The 16,461-nt window shown below is 40.1% G+C and overlaps 2 protein-coding genes across 3 annotated transcripts; both read left to right on the forward strand.

Annotated features, from left to right (window-relative positions):
* Nucleotides 1-2,391: 2,391 nt before the first annotated feature.
* Nucleotides 2,392-9,387, forward strand: rdh12l (retinol dehydrogenase 12, like). 2 transcript variants are annotated; one of them, XM_084703118.1, is made up of 7 exons: nucleotides 2,392-2,518; nucleotides 2,786-2,901; nucleotides 3,222-3,377; nucleotides 3,510-3,614; nucleotides 7,589-7,798; nucleotides 8,148-8,327; nucleotides 8,519-9,387. In XM_084703118.1, exons 1-7 carry the CDS (start codon nucleotides 2,505-2,507, stop codon nucleotides 8,629-8,631), a joined length of 894 nt encoding a protein of 297 aa, XP_084559244.1. In that variant the 5' UTR covers nucleotides 2,392-2,504; the 3' UTR covers nucleotides 8,632-9,387. The 2 variants fall into 2 exon arrangements, with proteins under 2 accessions (XP_084559244.1, XP_084559243.1); XM_084703117.1 differs by having other exon boundaries at nucleotides 2,393-2,518; nucleotides 8,148-8,340.
* Nucleotides 9,388-9,642: 255 nt separating this feature from the next.
* On the forward strand, nucleotides 9,643-14,622 carry LOC146275095 (patched domain-containing protein 3-like). The gene is made up of 4 exons (XM_084703608.1): nucleotides 9,643-10,329; nucleotides 10,553-10,680; nucleotides 12,445-12,590; nucleotides 12,734-14,622. Exons 1-4 carry the CDS (start codon nucleotides 9,643-9,645, stop codon nucleotides 14,470-14,472), a joined length of 2,700 nt encoding a protein of 899 aa, XP_084559734.1. The 3' UTR covers nucleotides 14,473-14,622.
* The last annotated feature ends 1,839 nt before the right edge of the window (nucleotides 14,623-16,461 follow it).

The following is a 16,461-nucleotide window of genomic DNA, read 5'->3' on the forward strand; positions in this document are numbered from 1 at the left end:
GGTGTCCCTGCAGAGGAGGCTATGTTGATTCTGTGCACTCCCCCTATGTGTCTGTTTCACAAAAACGGACCAAAGAAAACAAAATGTTGGCGAGAAAAAGGGACGTCTAGTACCAAGGGAACCGAGGTAGCTGGCTTAATTAGAAATGTTGCGTGTCAGTCAACGTTTCGCTCTCGTTTGTCTCTCTCTCTCTGAGAGCACCATCACCGGGTGCAAAAGACGAGGCGAGAAAAAAAGATGAAGGCGATGATTGTGATCTGGGGAAAGGGTGCAGCAGTTGAAAAAATCCATTTAACATTTGAGATTGGATCTGTAAAGAGGGGAAAAGGAATGAAGGGAGCGACAGAATGGAACCGTTTATGTGTTACATAACTGAAATAGAGGCAAAGGAGGGTGAGACACCAAGGGGAGGGAGTCGGGGACAGAAAGACACAGATAAATCGAGAGAAAAGGACAAACTGTGACACCATGATGGTTAGAGTGAGGGAGAAAGGAAGGAGGAAGACAACATTTACTCTGGCCCTTCAAGCCCTTGGCTACTTTGTACTTGGGAGTTTACAGTACAAACCCGACAGCCTGGCAATCTGGGACGTGACCTTGTAGCAACCGTGTTGAAATGTCAACATTTGGACTGTTAGTTCTGTGGGATCAACTGGTAACCTGTGTGGAAAGGGCAGATACAAATTGGTTGCTTTGAATTATGCCATTCATTATTTAACATTATAGTGTACCTTGACAATAATAATTCACAAGTGAATACACAAGTCTTACAAGTTTTAAATTCTGGAAAAGGACACCTCTTGCATTTCTATCCACCAATTACACTCTCTGTGATCTTCTGCCAGGTTTGCTTCATGTACCCTGTAAACGCACTCAACCTTTTACTCCTCCTTGGCACTGTTGCCACCTGGAGGTGAGAGAGGAAGAGCAAGATGAAGAGCGAGGGGCATGAATTTTTTCATGTCAACATGGTTTGTTCCCATTATTTAGAGGAGCCAAAGGGTGCATCCTTCTTGCTTTCCTCTTGTCTCTGGCTGTAGGAAGGGTCTATGGCGCCAGCTGTGGGTTAAGTAAACTGTTATGGCTCATAGTTCTGCTAACAAATGAATGGGTTTCATATGAAAGACAAGGAATATAAATACAAACATGGACAAAAAAGGTTAACAAATAAATAGATCCTATCTGTTGGTCATTGTGTCAAAAATAGACAGAAATACACAAACATTATGCATTCTGCTCCTCCTTTTGTGCCATATATATTGTAGGTACAATGACAAGATGAGAAAGGTAGTATTTCAAATGCTTTGCTTTACATACAAGTGGGTATTTCCATTGTTTTTATTTTTATCTAAATGCCATATAAAAAAAAAGATTTATACAGAGGCACATATCATCCTCCACTTCTTGAGAAGGAAGAGGAAGCTGGTGTGAGAAAAGCAAACAGTGGCGGACCCCTGTTACAGTCCGGCCAGGGAAACACAAAGTAGCTTGAATTAGCTTTGTCCTTCTATAGGAAACCCTGCTGGGGTTTAATCACAGCTAATCTAATTATAGCTCAAATCCATACACACATGAAACAAACACACACACACACTCAGGCACTGTATTTCAGTGTCTAGGCTTGCTGAGCCAGGGGAAGGAAATGTTTACTTACAGACAATCAGCTGATGGCTAGCAACACATTTCCTGCTCTGATGACCCTCACGACACTGAATGTCATGGAGGACAGTTTAAAAGCCAGTGTTGGCCTGTACAGTCTGAACGAAATGAACCATTCATTTCTGAGTGTGAGCTATTGATACTTGTCATGGGTGCATAGGCCTTTGAACATTGATTTCTTGCTGGAGAAAGAATGAGAGAAAACCATTAAGTAATTTTACCCAAATACCCTACCTACTTTCAAGTTGGTAAGGTATATCTTTCAAAAGTGTCTATGTTTTGGCAGGGCTTGCCGATTCACATGGATGTAGACTGCCTCCTAGGTCAAATAGGTTTAGACATACCAACAATTAATGTTCTACCTGGTCAGTACAGACAGGGGTCTTAAAATATAAGAAATACACGTTTTTATTAGGAATTTATGAAGATGAAATATGTGAATGCTTCTTATCAATCATATTCAAACTAATTTAAAACACTAATACTTCATATTTCAAAGATCATGACTGTTTATGGTCAATTTTTTCCCCATTGAACAGGTTTCTACCTCGTCAAGCTCTTGGCATGATCTACAATTAAAAGGACACTTCTGCCATCTTGTGTTTAAGAGTGGAAAGCCCACTGGAAAGCAGCTAGACGGCTGTATGAAGGCGGAACGAAATTGACTAAGAAAGATTTCATTGGTCAACACCTGATGATTGACTTGATGACACCCTATTATGTGGCAATTACGTTTTTTACGTTTCCGTGTTTTAAATCTCCCAGCGATCCCACTTGGAAGTGCCTTCCAAAAAAATATTTTAAAATTTACAAGACAAGAGGATCTTGCGCTGTTGTCATCTAAAATGCAATCTTTGAGGTGAGATAAAACAACAACCTTACAAGTGTGTCATTATCCTAGGAGATCTTCTGGATTTTTAAATAAGATCTACAAGTATAAGACAAACTAATTGCACAACTGGGTGGTTTTCATTTCAGGGAAGTAAAGTCATGTCTGTTTTGTTTAACGTGATTCTTTTTCGAGGTCGTTCTTGCTAAAAGAACCAGTGTCTCACTTATCACATGTTTGTAACTCCTGCAAATTGACCACCAACTGGAAATTAAATCATTTTACTCAATTCATTAGAAACATTTTTCGGAGGCCATGGTCCTCAGATGCGCGACTCGATGATATAACAGTTGTCATCACTGGAGCCAATACTGGCATCGGCAAAGAGACAGCTCTGGATCTGGCAAAGAGAGGTAGGCTATGCTTTTGCAATACCGAGATAAAGCGTTTCCTTTTCTCACATGTCCTCCAAGATTGCCCTATCCTCACAGGTTTCTTTTTATGCTCTCGGTGCTTTAATAAATGTTGGTAAAATTGTATTTAATCATTTAATCACACGGAGTATAGCATGTTAAGTTATTGATCATACGCTTAAATGTACCCCTTGATGACCTGTTGATGTCCGGGGGAAGTCTATTATTTATGTTTATACCATCCGGTGACACGAGGTGGAACCATACATTCAGTTTTGATTCCGATTTCAAGAATACTTTTTTATTTAACCTTTTAACAGGAGCCAGAATCATCATGGCTTGCAGAGATATGGAGAAAGCAGAGTTTGCACTGAAAGAAGTTATAGAAGGCTCCGGCAATAAAAACGTTGTCATCCTAAAGCTTGATTTGTCAGATACCAAGTCGATCAAGGAGTTTGCAGAGGTCATCAACAGGGGTAGGAGCATAATCACATGACATTTCTATACATTAGGATCTTCTGACCCCTCCATAGACACCATACGTTTCAGTGGAGATAATTGCACACCACATTGTTGTTATACTGGACTCTCCTCTGATCTGTCTGTAGAGGAAAGCAAACTGAACATCCTTATCAACAATGCTGGAGTAATGGTTTGTCCCTATGGGAAAACAGCAGATGGCTTTGAGATGCAGATCGGTGTCAACCACATGGGTGAGTACAAGCATGTATTAACAGGGCGAGGCAGGCCCCTACACTTGGTCATTGCCAGGGAGATGCAAACATTTAATTTGTGCTTAGGCCACTGTCGATGATTAACCTGATCATATAATCTGAAATGTTAAACCACCCCGACTCAATGACAAAAATGGACGAAAAAAGTATGAATTCAAGCATTACTTCAGAATACAAAGTTAATAAAATAATGGACTTTAGTTTGTCAATAAAATAATAGATAACAAAGGTAAGTTACAGAAATGCAAGGCCCTTTCAAGGTTGAGGAAATAAGTGTGCCCTTTATCATTAAACAAGTCATGACATGTTAACTCTCTTTAACATCAGTGATAATGTACCCACTCACCATTAACTATTTTCAGGAACTTAATTTACTTCCTGTTCCTGTTTCTGTAACAAGGATACAATAGCACAGAATAACAAGAGTTACAGTTTTTTCTGATGGCTTAAGCACATTTTTTGTAATTATTGGCTATTTTGCTAAACTCTTCACACGAATAAGAAAACCCTTCACCAAATCAGCAAAACATTGTAATTCTCTTGCAAAAGCTAATGAACCTTGCTTAACTCTTCGTAAACATTTAATTTTTGTATCAAACAGTTAACACAAGCCATCACATTAATAAGCACACAATGCGCCAACTACACACTGATGGTATGAATAAAAAACACATCCGGCTTTTGCTGTCTCTGTGCACGAGGTAGGCTATGTCAGTTTGAGGTCATACTTTTGTCATAGTTCTGTAGACATACAGGGATCCAAACTTCAAGTACTGGTGTGTATTTACACACATCAAAACAAACACAAGTGTGTTTTTCCAGGTCGAAACACCAAATAGTAATTTCACTGAAAAAAAAATGAAAAAACAAAATCAGTCCACATTGGCCACATGGCCACAACATTGTGTCTACATCACATGTAATGTCCTCTAGTTCAAGGCACCGGGGAAAATACCTTCTGTAATGCCGTATCCAGGCCTGACATGATGCCTGGTCAATATCCCCACATGCCTCCTCCAGTGCCTGTAAAAGGGCTTTGCGTTGATGGGGATGACGGTCATAGACCTTCTAGCGCCAGGCAGAGAAGAACTCTTCAATTGGATTCAAGAATGGAGTGTATGGGGGGAGGTAGAGTACAGTGAAGAGTGGGTGATCTGTAAACCAGTTGCGGACCAAAGCAGCCCTATGGAAACTAACATTGTCCCATATGATGACGTATCTGGTCTGCTCTGGTCTCTGAACATTAGTGAGCATGTCATGTAAGGTGTCCAGGAATATAATAATTTGTGCAGTGTTATATGGGCCTAGGGTTGCATGATGGTGAACTACACCATTTTGACTTATAGCTGCACACATAGTTATGTTACCACCACGTTGTCCTGGGACATTGATTATGGCACGGTGTCCAATAATGTTCCTGCCACGTCTCCTTGTTTTAGTGAGGTTAAAACCTGCCTCATCCACAAAAAGCTGCTCATGACCCATGGCATCTGCCTCTAGCTCCATCACTCTCTGGACAAGACACAACAAATGCAGCACATTAGGCCCATGCACAGCACTATGCACTTCCAGATTCAGTACCAATGATACTATAGCTTACCTGTTGCACATAGTCATATCGCAGTTGTTTTACACGTTCACTGTGGGGACTCTGGAGATTTGTTTCATTCGGATTCTGTTGCGAGCAAGTACACGAGATAATACAGAAATGCTCACATTGTGCATGTTTTGGAAGGTGGTGTCGTCCTCAATTATGCACTGCTGTATTTCTCGTAGCCTTATGGAATTATTTGCAATCACCATATTGACTATATGGGTCTCTTGTTCTGCAGTGAACATTCTTCCTCTGCCCCCAGCATCTGGACGTGTAGCAATTCTGTAAAGTAACAATTTAAGTATTTTTAAATGTATGGTATTGTTGTGTTTGTCATTAGAGTATGGCAGTGCTACAAAACTTAGTGCAAAGTGACTGAACTAAACGATTCTCATTTCGAAATGTCCTTATGATGCTTGCTACAGTGTAGCGGCTCAAGTTAGGCTGAACCCGTTGGCCAGCTTCCCTCAGGGTCATTCCATGGTTGATTACATGGTCCACTATTGTAGCTCTGATGTCATCAGTAATTATATGTCTTACTCTTCTTACCCTTCCTCTTCCACCTCCTCGTCCTCCTCTTGCACCTCCTTGTCCTTTTCCTCTAACTTCACCTCCTTGTCCTGGTCGTCCTCTCCCTATCGCTTCTTCACCTCCACATCCTCTTCCTCCTCTAATCCTCACTCTTCCTGCTCCCTCCATTGTGCTCCACACGGACAGCTTACCTGTTGCTTATCTATAGTCTGATTGCAAAGTGAACTAATTGTCTAAAACAGTTTTTACATGTGACAGTGTGCCAGACAGTTGGCAAAATAATGTAAATAATAGCCATGCAAGTGTATAGTTTTGCAAGGAGTGTGTTGATCATTTGGAAATTGAGTGTAAAGCAGTGAGTTGTGTTTACAGTTCCGCAAAAAGAGTGCTGTGCAGTGGATTGTACCTACAGTTTTGCAAAGTGTGTGTTACAAAACTGAGTGCAAAGCAGTGTTTGTGCTTTTAGTTTTGCAAACTCAGTGAGTGGTTTTGCTAGGCGTATTAGTCGTTTTAGACATTGTGCTAAAAGAATCACGTTAAGGGTTTAAGCATTCAGAAAAAACTGTAAGTAGATTGGGCCTCATTTACCAATATCTTCCTAAGTTATTTCTCACATTTGTTCTTAAGAAAGTTCCTAAGAAAAGAAAACAGCAGACTGAACTGCAGAATTGTTCACAGATGTGGCTTTAGAATGATGAATCCCAATGTCGTAAATTGAAAGCCTGTGCCCTGTTGCTCCTATTTAGCATAAGTAAACGCCCTTTAATTCCCATGAAAGGGCATGAGTTGGCAGGCCCGTGTGCACACTCAGAGAGATGTCGAAAAGAAGTGGTAAAGACGGTGGAGGCCTTGACACCAAACAAGTTAGCGACAAACGATACATCAGATTTAGCAGCGTCAGCGATGGATACAAAGCAGTAAATAAAAACCAATGCATGGAATGCAATTACTCATGCAGTGAACGCTGTATTTGGAGAAGGGAGCAGAACTGATGAAGTGAAAATAAAAGGTTTGATCTGAAATCTGGGGCAAAAAAACATTTTTTCAAAACATAGAAGACCGACTGTTACAAATATCCATGAGGACTGTTTTTGGTAGCCTTAAGCGTCCCAACAGGTACTCGTCACTCTGCAAATAAATCGGTATGGTCGCGGAAGATGCGTTCCCTCAGGGCACCATCTGCAAAATGTTGTGGTGTAGTCCTAGTGTGTGGAATAGGCCTACTTTGGGCCTATTAATACCATGATAAGTCACTAATTATGGATGGCAAGGTTTCCCATTAACATAATTGAAGTGAATTGAAGGCAAAGCAAGGCTAGTTTATGTATATAGGCCTTGCACAATTCATGCACAATGGCAATTCAAAGTGCTCTACAAATGGGCAAAAGTGTAGTGTATATTTATTCAAACAAACATATTATTATGTGCAAAATTATAAAGAAGAGAAATATTCAGTTTTAAATAGGAGCGGACGAAAACCGTATAACTACTTATTTTGTGCAAACATGTCAGCTCTCAATTGTGTGTAAATTCTGTTCTTACCTAAGAACAAATCACAAATAAGAAAACATTGGTGAATGCCAGAATCTTCGTGAAAACTGCGTAAGTGGGGTTTAAGAACACATTTGTTCTTAAGAACCTTTGGTGAATGAGGCCCATTGTTATTTGTGTTTTTGTGTAGACCCCAGGAATACTAGCAAACACTTTGTGGAAGGTAATGGGGATAAAAAAAGAAGAAAGGATTTAATAATTACATAAAACTAAGAAGGGAGACAAATACACGGTCAGTTAATTCACCTCACAGGGTCTTGTCATACCATCATTTTAGGTCACTTCCTGTTGACGTACTTACTGATTGACCTGATCAAGAGATCAGCCCCTTCCAGGATCATCAACGTGTCTTCCATGGCCCACAGCTGGGGCACCATCAACCTGGACGACATCAACAGTGAGAAGGGCTACAACAAGAACAAGGCCTATAGCCAGAGCAAACTGGCCAACATCCTCTTCACTCATCTACTGGCCAAGAGACTAGAAGGTCATCTTTATCTCTCCTTCATTTGGTTAATGTACGGGACTCTGTAATGCAGCAGTCTATTTACCCTCGAGCACCTCAAATATGAATGCTTGGTGTGGTGTAGCTGCACAATTATACAGTGTTGTACGTGAGATATGATGTTGTTGCACAATGTCTGGTCAAATAGAGATTGTTATTTGGCACCAATCATTGTAACACTGTTAGAACGGTTAACTAGTCCGTGACTTTCTACTGTACTTACTACATGCAGTTTTTACCCCACGTTGGATAATGGCAAGTGGTATAGTAAATGAATACTTATTAATGTACAGTACTGTATGATGGAGCTTAACATTCCCTCCCTTCCTAGGTACCGGTGTGACTGCTTACTCCCTCCACCCTGGAGTGGTCCAAACTGACCTGTGGAGACACCTCAACCCTGCACAGCAGGCTGTCATGAAGATGGTCAGCCCGTTCACCAAGAACTCAGTCCAGGGAGCTCAGACAACCGTCTACTGCGCTGTGGACCCTGGACTGGAGACCAAGAGTGGTGGGTATTACAGGTGAGCTCAGGTTTGGTTGGTTTGTTTGTCACTCAGAAAACAGAGATAATAATCATATTTATTTAATAATAACAACAGTATGTATTATGTTGTCTAGTAGAACATTTGCTCTGTTGATGCTGTAGTTACTGGAATACTGTGAGGCCTCATGTTGTGTGTTGTCTGTGTTTGCTCACAGTGACTGTGCACCTGCCACCTGCTCCAGGGCTGCCACAGACGACAGTGTGGCTCAGAAACTGTGGGATCTCAGCTGTCAGATGCTCTCTATATCCTGGGATTGATGTGTGTTGACGTCGTCCAACTTCTACCTTTTGAAATATGGTTGAAGTTTACACAAAAGGATCAAGTAGAGATTCCACATACAATTATAGCATTTATTTGTTTTTTCATTCCATCGTCATCATGCAATCCTATATGATTTTATGGTAGATTATGATCCAAGTTGTTTTGCGCAGTGTTAACTTATGTATTGTTTTTCCATTCTGAAGTGCCATGCCTGAAAGTAGCATCTTGTGTTTCTATGTGTCTGAAGTATGTATATACATTCCTTGGGGAGGATCAATGATGCAATTAGTGATTTGTGGACAATTAGTGATTTTTTGTCTGGCAAAATGATGCATGGGGTTATACTTATTGTAAAATTCATAGCCTTAATAATCCATATATTATTCAATAATCATTTATTACATTAAAGCAAATATGTATTTTATATTGAATTGTACTAAACCACCACTCATAACAATATTGCAATTATTATAAATATTTGCAGAATATTTTGTGCAGAAATGAAATATACATGAAAAACTTATATTTTTCCACCATAATCCCAGGCCTTGAACTTTGGTCTGTAATTGGTTGGGAATGAGTATAGAACATTTTCCACAGAAGTGTAACATTGAGCAGCTTACTCTCACAAACCAAAGATTATTGTTCCTGGAGACAAGTACATATGTACTGTTTGTAATAACAATATACATTCGCTTGTGGGCCCTGGCGAGTTATTGCTTGTAATTTTCATCAATAAATGTATTCTTATTTATTTATAAATGTATTGTGGGTGATTTGTCTGTTTGGTGACATCACCGTTCACTGTTGCATCTGATGCAGATTTTATTACTCCACATAATATTAATAGTTCAACTATTACTGTAGAGAGCACTTCTCAGGAGGCTTATCTTGTTGCCACAGACAGTAATAGCACACTGTATGAGAGGGGCACACCTGACGGGAAGCCAGAGCAGGCACGTTGTTCATTTGGAACCACACCGTAATTTCTTATAGAGAAGTTACTTGAGCAAGAAAATGCCTGGATGCAAGACAAACTGCATCGAAAAGCCCTTATCAGAGGGTTTTGGAAAACTGGGCAACTTTGTTGGAAGGCATCACTGGTGGTTTTTTGTTATTCCTCTGTTGGTCTCAGCCGGTCTCGGAGGAGGATTCTACTTCCTCAAAGCCAGAGAGGCAAAAGGCATTGAAGAGCAGTTTACACCCGTGAATGGACCTGCTAAAGATGTGAGGCTTATTGTCGAAACTAACTTCCCAAACAATGACAGCGAATTCTCTCGCTTGAGACTATATACTGAAGGGACTTTTGCCTCTCTGATTTTGAGTGACACGGTAAATGTGCTGTCAAAAAACGTTTTTGCAAAGATTGTTGAAATGGACCAACTTGTTAGGGATATTGAAGTAGCAACAATGGTCTTCAATGACATTTGTGCTAAGATTGCTGGAGAATGTATGACAAATTCAATATTTGACATTGTTAAAACTCCTGCTGATGCTGAGAGCACAAACATTACATACCCATTTAATGGTGGTATTTTCACTGCCTCTGAGATTGGTGGTGTGAAACTTAAACCAGGGTCAGAGCTAATTGAGAGTGCAAAAGCTATCAGGCTATTTTATTTCTTAAATAATGTGAACAAGACTGTAAATACAATGTGGCTGACAGAGTTCATCAACAACATTTCAAAGATTGAAGATAACGAGGTAAGAACTTTTAAGATTGTACACATTTAGTACCAGTACATTCAAATAAAACAGCGCTGCAATAGTAACGTACATTAGAAAATCTGTTTTTCATATGAGCTCTGAACATATAATATTTGTTTCTTTCAAATAGACTAGGAATATTGCCAATTTGTTCTAAGAAGTTGTTTTAAAAAACTGTGTGGGATGTTCCAGTAATGTCTTATCTCTCTTTGACTTTTAGATGTCAGTTTCTTTTTTCACTTCACTATCAAGGGAAGAGGAATTTGAGAAGAGCACAGACTCCATCATCCCCTTGTTCTCAGTGACGTATACCATCGCCATTACCTTCTCTATCATGTCATGTATGAGGTATGTCTTCATTCTACCTCACATCAACTTTATAATCACTCTTACTAATCTATATAATGCAAATATTATAGAAGATTCAACAGCTTGAAGCCGTTTTAAAGAGCTGTTATCTGCTGTACTTACTATTTACAGTATTGATTAATGGATGAACTCTTAGGCAGGGGCGTTGTTAGACATAAAGCTCTACTGGAGCACAGGCCCATATTCATATCCCTTTTTTTTCCAAGTGTGCTGCGCACAATGCACTACTCGGCTATAGAAACTCACCTTGCTTAACCCACTATACAACAGTTCATGGACGCAAGTTTGATATCAGCTTTGGCTGGGACATCAATAGTTAATGCGAGTGCGATCTTTTTTCACATTCATTTGAGCGCAAATACCGTTTTTTTTTTTAGCTACATGTAATATTGTTTTTATGTTTTAGTCAAAATAAAATAATTGGTAAGTCCATCATTTAGAAACTTTCTTTTTTTAATGTTTTCTTAGCCTACCTCAATTCTGACTTGTGTGCCAAGTCCGACACCTGGGGCCTCATGTATAAAAGATTGTGCAGCTTTCATACCAGAAGATGGCGTACAGCCAAACCCTGTAAAGTACCTACGCACGTGAACGAGCCACTGACCCCGCCTTGCCTCCTCCTATAAATGTATATGCAGACGACCTATAAATGCACTCCTGAGGTGCATGATCGAGTGTATGATCGAGGTTCGAGCAACAGAGGTGGAGGCGAGAAAATGTGTCCTGTTTGGCGGCCTGTCATCTGGTATTAGTAACAAAAAGTCGGAGGAGTGGAAAACTCACTATTTACCCCCATCTTATTTTTTACCGTTAGCACTTTGAGATTTAGCTAAATATAAAGTGTATTACAAATACAATTATTATTATAGGGCCGTAAATAATGTGGGTTCGGAGAACCGGACCATGGCAGAAATTAAGAATAAATGGTCTGATGTAAAACTCGAAATAAAAAAAACGAGTGGTGGCCCATCGTAACAGCATGGCAGCTATAGCTTAGCGTGATATTTCTTGAGTGATTTTGTTGTTCATTTGACACCCTCAAGTTTAAAATAAGTTATTAAGTGGTGACGGATTAAGCGATATAAAGCATTTCCCGTTTGGGTTTCGGCATTTTGATGCGATCGTCCACATTAATGATTAAACTTTTATTTGTATGTTTTTTGAATAGTCAACGTCATAGACGTATGACAGTAACTGTAGTGGAAACTTTATTTTGTAATATTTGGTGAGTTTAGGCACATTTCAATTACAATTTGCCACGTTACAGAGCCAGAGAAGACTTTACTGGCGGCCCGCACATTCTCACGTCTGCTCCAAAGTTTCTGTGATGTGGCCATTGTCACCTCAAGTACATTTTTATACATCACACTGTGTGCATGAAAACCAGCGTACGCTAGCTTTTTGAGCATACGCAACGTTTATACATGAGGCCCCTGGACTCTGTGCGTGCTGCTGTGGCTATTTTGCCAAATAGCCACAGGGCTCAGAAGAGCTCTAACATGAAATTCTGTGTGCCTCGGTTTGTGAAACTGCTTTGATTTTACAAGCGTTGATTAGGATATTGCGTTTATTTTTTCCGGGATTATCAATGTAAATGAATGCACTGACTAATAAAGTAAATTGTAAAAACTCAAGCTTTAGATTTTGCAAGGGCACAGCAGATTTATACTGGGGCACGTGCCCCAGTAAAAAGGGTCTAACGACGCCCCTGCTCTTAGCTAAAGAGAAGTGTGTTGTTTATAGGTTGGACTGTGTGAGGAATAAGGTGTGGGTAGCCACCTTCGGTGTCCTCTCAGCAGGCTTGGCAGTGGTGTCCAGTTTTGGATTTTTGCTCTACTGTGGGATGCCCTTTGCTACGACTGTGGCAACGGCTCCGTTTTTGATTCTGGGTAAGTTTACAGACAGCACTTGTGACACACCAAACGAGTTAAGAGAGATCCTGTGCTCTGTTATAATGCAACAATCTTCAAAGACAGGGTGTATGTAGATTACATGCTGTAATAATTTGCATACTGTATTTTCTTTTCTATAGGAATTGGTGTTGATGATATGTTCATCATGATTTCTTGCTGGCAGAAGTCTCAAGTTAACGACAAAGTAGAGGACCGTATGGCTGAGACATACAAAGATGCAGCAGTTTCCATCACCATCACAACACTGACCGACGCCTTGGCTTTCTATATTGGTCTCTTAACTCCCTTTGCTTCTGTGCAGTCTTTCTGTATGTATACTGGCACTGCAGTTGTATTCTGTTACTTGTACAACATCACTTTCTTTGGTGCGTTCTTAGCACTGAATGGACGCAGAGAGAAAAGCAACAGACACTGGCTGACCTGCAGGAAGGTACCAGAACCCAGCTCTGCCAAGTACAACACATGTAGTGAAGGGGGCTACTATGATAAAGACACAGGGAAGGAAGAACCAATGCCAATCAACAACTTTTTCAAGAACTATTATGGGCCATTTCTGACAAAGAAGTTGACCAAGGGGTTTGTAATGCTCCTCTATGCTGGATATTTGGCTGCAGGCATTTATGGCTGCTTCCAAATGAAAGAGGGCATCGATCTGAAACAGTTAGCAACTGATGGCTCATATGTGGGTAGCTATTATGATGACGAGGAAAAGTACTTCTTAGAATTCGGCCCGAATGTGATGGTTGTTGTTACAGACCCAAACTTCCAATACTGGGACGGTAATTCCCGGAACAGGCTTGATGATTGTCTTCACAAGTTTGACGATCTAACCATTGATAATCGACCATTGGTCGCCACAAATATGACTATATCTTGGCTAAATCAATATCTGACATATGGAAATGCAATAAGTTTGAATCTTACTGACAAAAACATCTTCATTGATAATTTACCAAATTTTTTCAATCTTTCACCTGCCACACAAGATTTTAGACAGGATGTGAACTTTTCAGTGACTGAAGGGCATATTTATGCCTCCAGAATGTTTGTCCAGACAGTTGATATTCTGACAGCCATTGATGAAAAGGACATGCTGAATGAGTTCAGAAAGACAGCTAAAGCCTGTCCTGAGGCCTTGGTTGTCTACCACCCTGCTTTCATTTTCTTTGATCAATATGCAGTCATTGTTAGTAACACCATCCAAAACATTGTTGTGGCCACTGTTGCTATGCTGGTCATCTCTCTTCTGCTAATTCCCAGTCCCATATGTTCCCTATGGGTGACCTTTGCCATTGCCTCAGTCATAGTTGGAGTTGCTGGTTTCATGGCTTTATGGGATGTTAACCTAGACTCTGTCTCCATGATCAATCTTGTCATCTGCATTGGGTTCTCAGTGGACTTCTCTGCTCACATTTCTTATGCCTTTGTCACAAGCAAACAGCCCACAGCTGACAAGAAATTAATTGAGGCTGTTTTTAATTTGGGGTATCCTATCATTCAGGGGGCTCTGTCTACTATTTTAGGAGTAGTAGTTCTGTCTGCATCTGAGAGCTACATCTTCAGAACCTTCTTCAAAATAATGTTTCTGGTCATTTTGTTTGGGGCTTTACATGGTGTGACTTTTATACCAGTGTTTCTAAGCTTCTTTGGAAAATGTAGTGTTCAAATCAGTGATGAAGAAAAGGACAATGATCATTCTGACACATCTAACCCACCAGTTAACATGTATGCAAATCAGAGTAGATCCAGTCCTAATTTAAATGTTTCAAAGTATACTACTCATGAAAAAGTGAAAAACGCATCTGAAACTGATGGAGAAACTGAAGAGGAAAACAGTTCAATAAGACAAATAAAATAAACATTTAAAATGTAAATTCCGGTAACTGTATAAGTCATGGGATAGATTATGTAGCATGTACAACTGATCATGACTAACACACATTTCAAGGTATTTGCAGAATCCCTGCCGGGTTTTGGATTTAAAAGATAAAACTGTTATCTGTCTTTGTATTAGAGCCAATATTTTAAACCATTGAACGCAAGAGTTTAAACTTGAACTCATTATTTAACTAAACTCTACTTTGGTTTATAAGTGTACTACACTTTTTTAATAAATCATTATGTAAAAGCTTCATGTACTGTATACTTTTCATGTTTATTATCCATTCTTATCTATTTACTCAATTAAATGTAAAAAAGAAAACTATGGATTTCTTGCTTCTTTGTCCTCAAATATGCAGTTTGGAAAGCTATATATATTCATAGTTTGATATGATATTTTTAGATGGATGTATTCAGGTCTGTTCAAATGGTCAAATACAATTTCATATTTTCTATCAATTTCTTATATGATTTGATTATTTGTTTTACATTAAAAGAGAAACTTTAGGACTTTAAACATTGTCTAACTCAGCATCAATGAGATGTAATTCCTCATATTGACAACTTTCTAATAGTTGGAGTTATAAGTCTATGCCTATAACAAAGGGAACCTGACCTCCGCCACCGCTCTAAGACCCTCAGAGACTGGTGAAAGGGCATGGAGTGATGAGTGCAAGCAAAGATAGAGACAGTTTTTACCGTTGAATTAACTAGGGCTTTTATTTGCCACCAAGGTTCAGTATATAAGAATGATAATAAGTAGGGACAAGGGAAGGGCTGGACAGGACCAAAAAAAAGAAATCAACACAAAGTTCCCACCCCTAACCTATGCTACTTCCCAAAAGCTAAACACGAAGCAAAACTAACACGAATGATGTTCCCTAACCTAAAGTACAGGACTGGTCTGCCCAGGTCTAGTGTATTTAGACAGAAAATAATCCCTACGGGTGATACCCCGGGGCTGCTCTAAACTAATCCCCAGTCCCTGGACCAAAGAACAAAAAATATTTTATGGACGACAATAACACTACCAAAACACTACAAACAAAGCAGCCCAAAACCCAAACACAAGACATAAGAAACAAGACACAAGGTTAACGGTTATCACACAGGGGAATTCAAAACACTGGCCTTAACACAGGCCTAAACACAGTAGTGGGCCTTACCCATACACAAAACAATGCTTACCAGAAAGCAGCCAACTCCCTCCCTCCCCCCCCCCCCCATGGAGAACTCCATGGGCTGCTACTGGGTTCTGCCATGTCATTCTCCAACAAATTTGTCTCTTTTCTCATCAGCTCCCGTTTACGGGTTTTGACTATGTTGATTGGCTTACATCCACGCCGTGCTCCAGCACACTGGTACGGCTCAGAACATCCTTAAAGATTTCAGGAAAGGTATGGATAAAGGTTACTAGTTTGTGTAGTTTAGCGCTTTACCGTCTATAATGTGGCATTATGGACGGTAAGACTTTCAGACAAACCGAATTATTCAACCGTTCACCCTGCACATTAGCAGTATCTGGCTCCAACCTATCCTCCTGATTGTCTTCCAGGGAGGCGTCCGAGTGCAGCACCACAGTGGCCACGACAATCGGGTCTTGGGTACTGGGGAGATGTGGTTTACGCATGTGATACTCTTTTAACATCTTCACATGACACAACCGAGTGCCTCCGTTCCGGAGTTTTCACAATGTAATAAGTGTCATTAACCTTTCTCTGCACCATGTGTGGACCAGTAACACTAACACCTGATTTCCTTCCTTAAACTCGCGGCTTCTACTGCATCGTGTCAGCAGCTTGGACATGAAGTTGCTTCCCTGATCAGTTTGAATTTCCTTTGGTAGACCAAACGTTGTAAAGAATTTGATGAGCGCTTTGGTCACAGTTTTTGCGGTAATATTCCGTAATGGAACTTCTTCAGGGTAGCGAGTAGCACAGCACATTAAAAAAACATGGTTTCCTGA

The sequence above is a fragment of the Hypomesus nipponensis genome, chromosome 8 (assembly GCF_054491055.1).
Source record: "Hypomesus nipponensis isolate SF chromosome 8, ASM5449105v1, whole genome shotgun sequence".
Classification (NCBI taxonomy): domain Eukaryota; kingdom Metazoa; phylum Chordata; class Actinopteri; order Osmeriformes; family Osmeridae; genus Hypomesus; species Hypomesus nipponensis.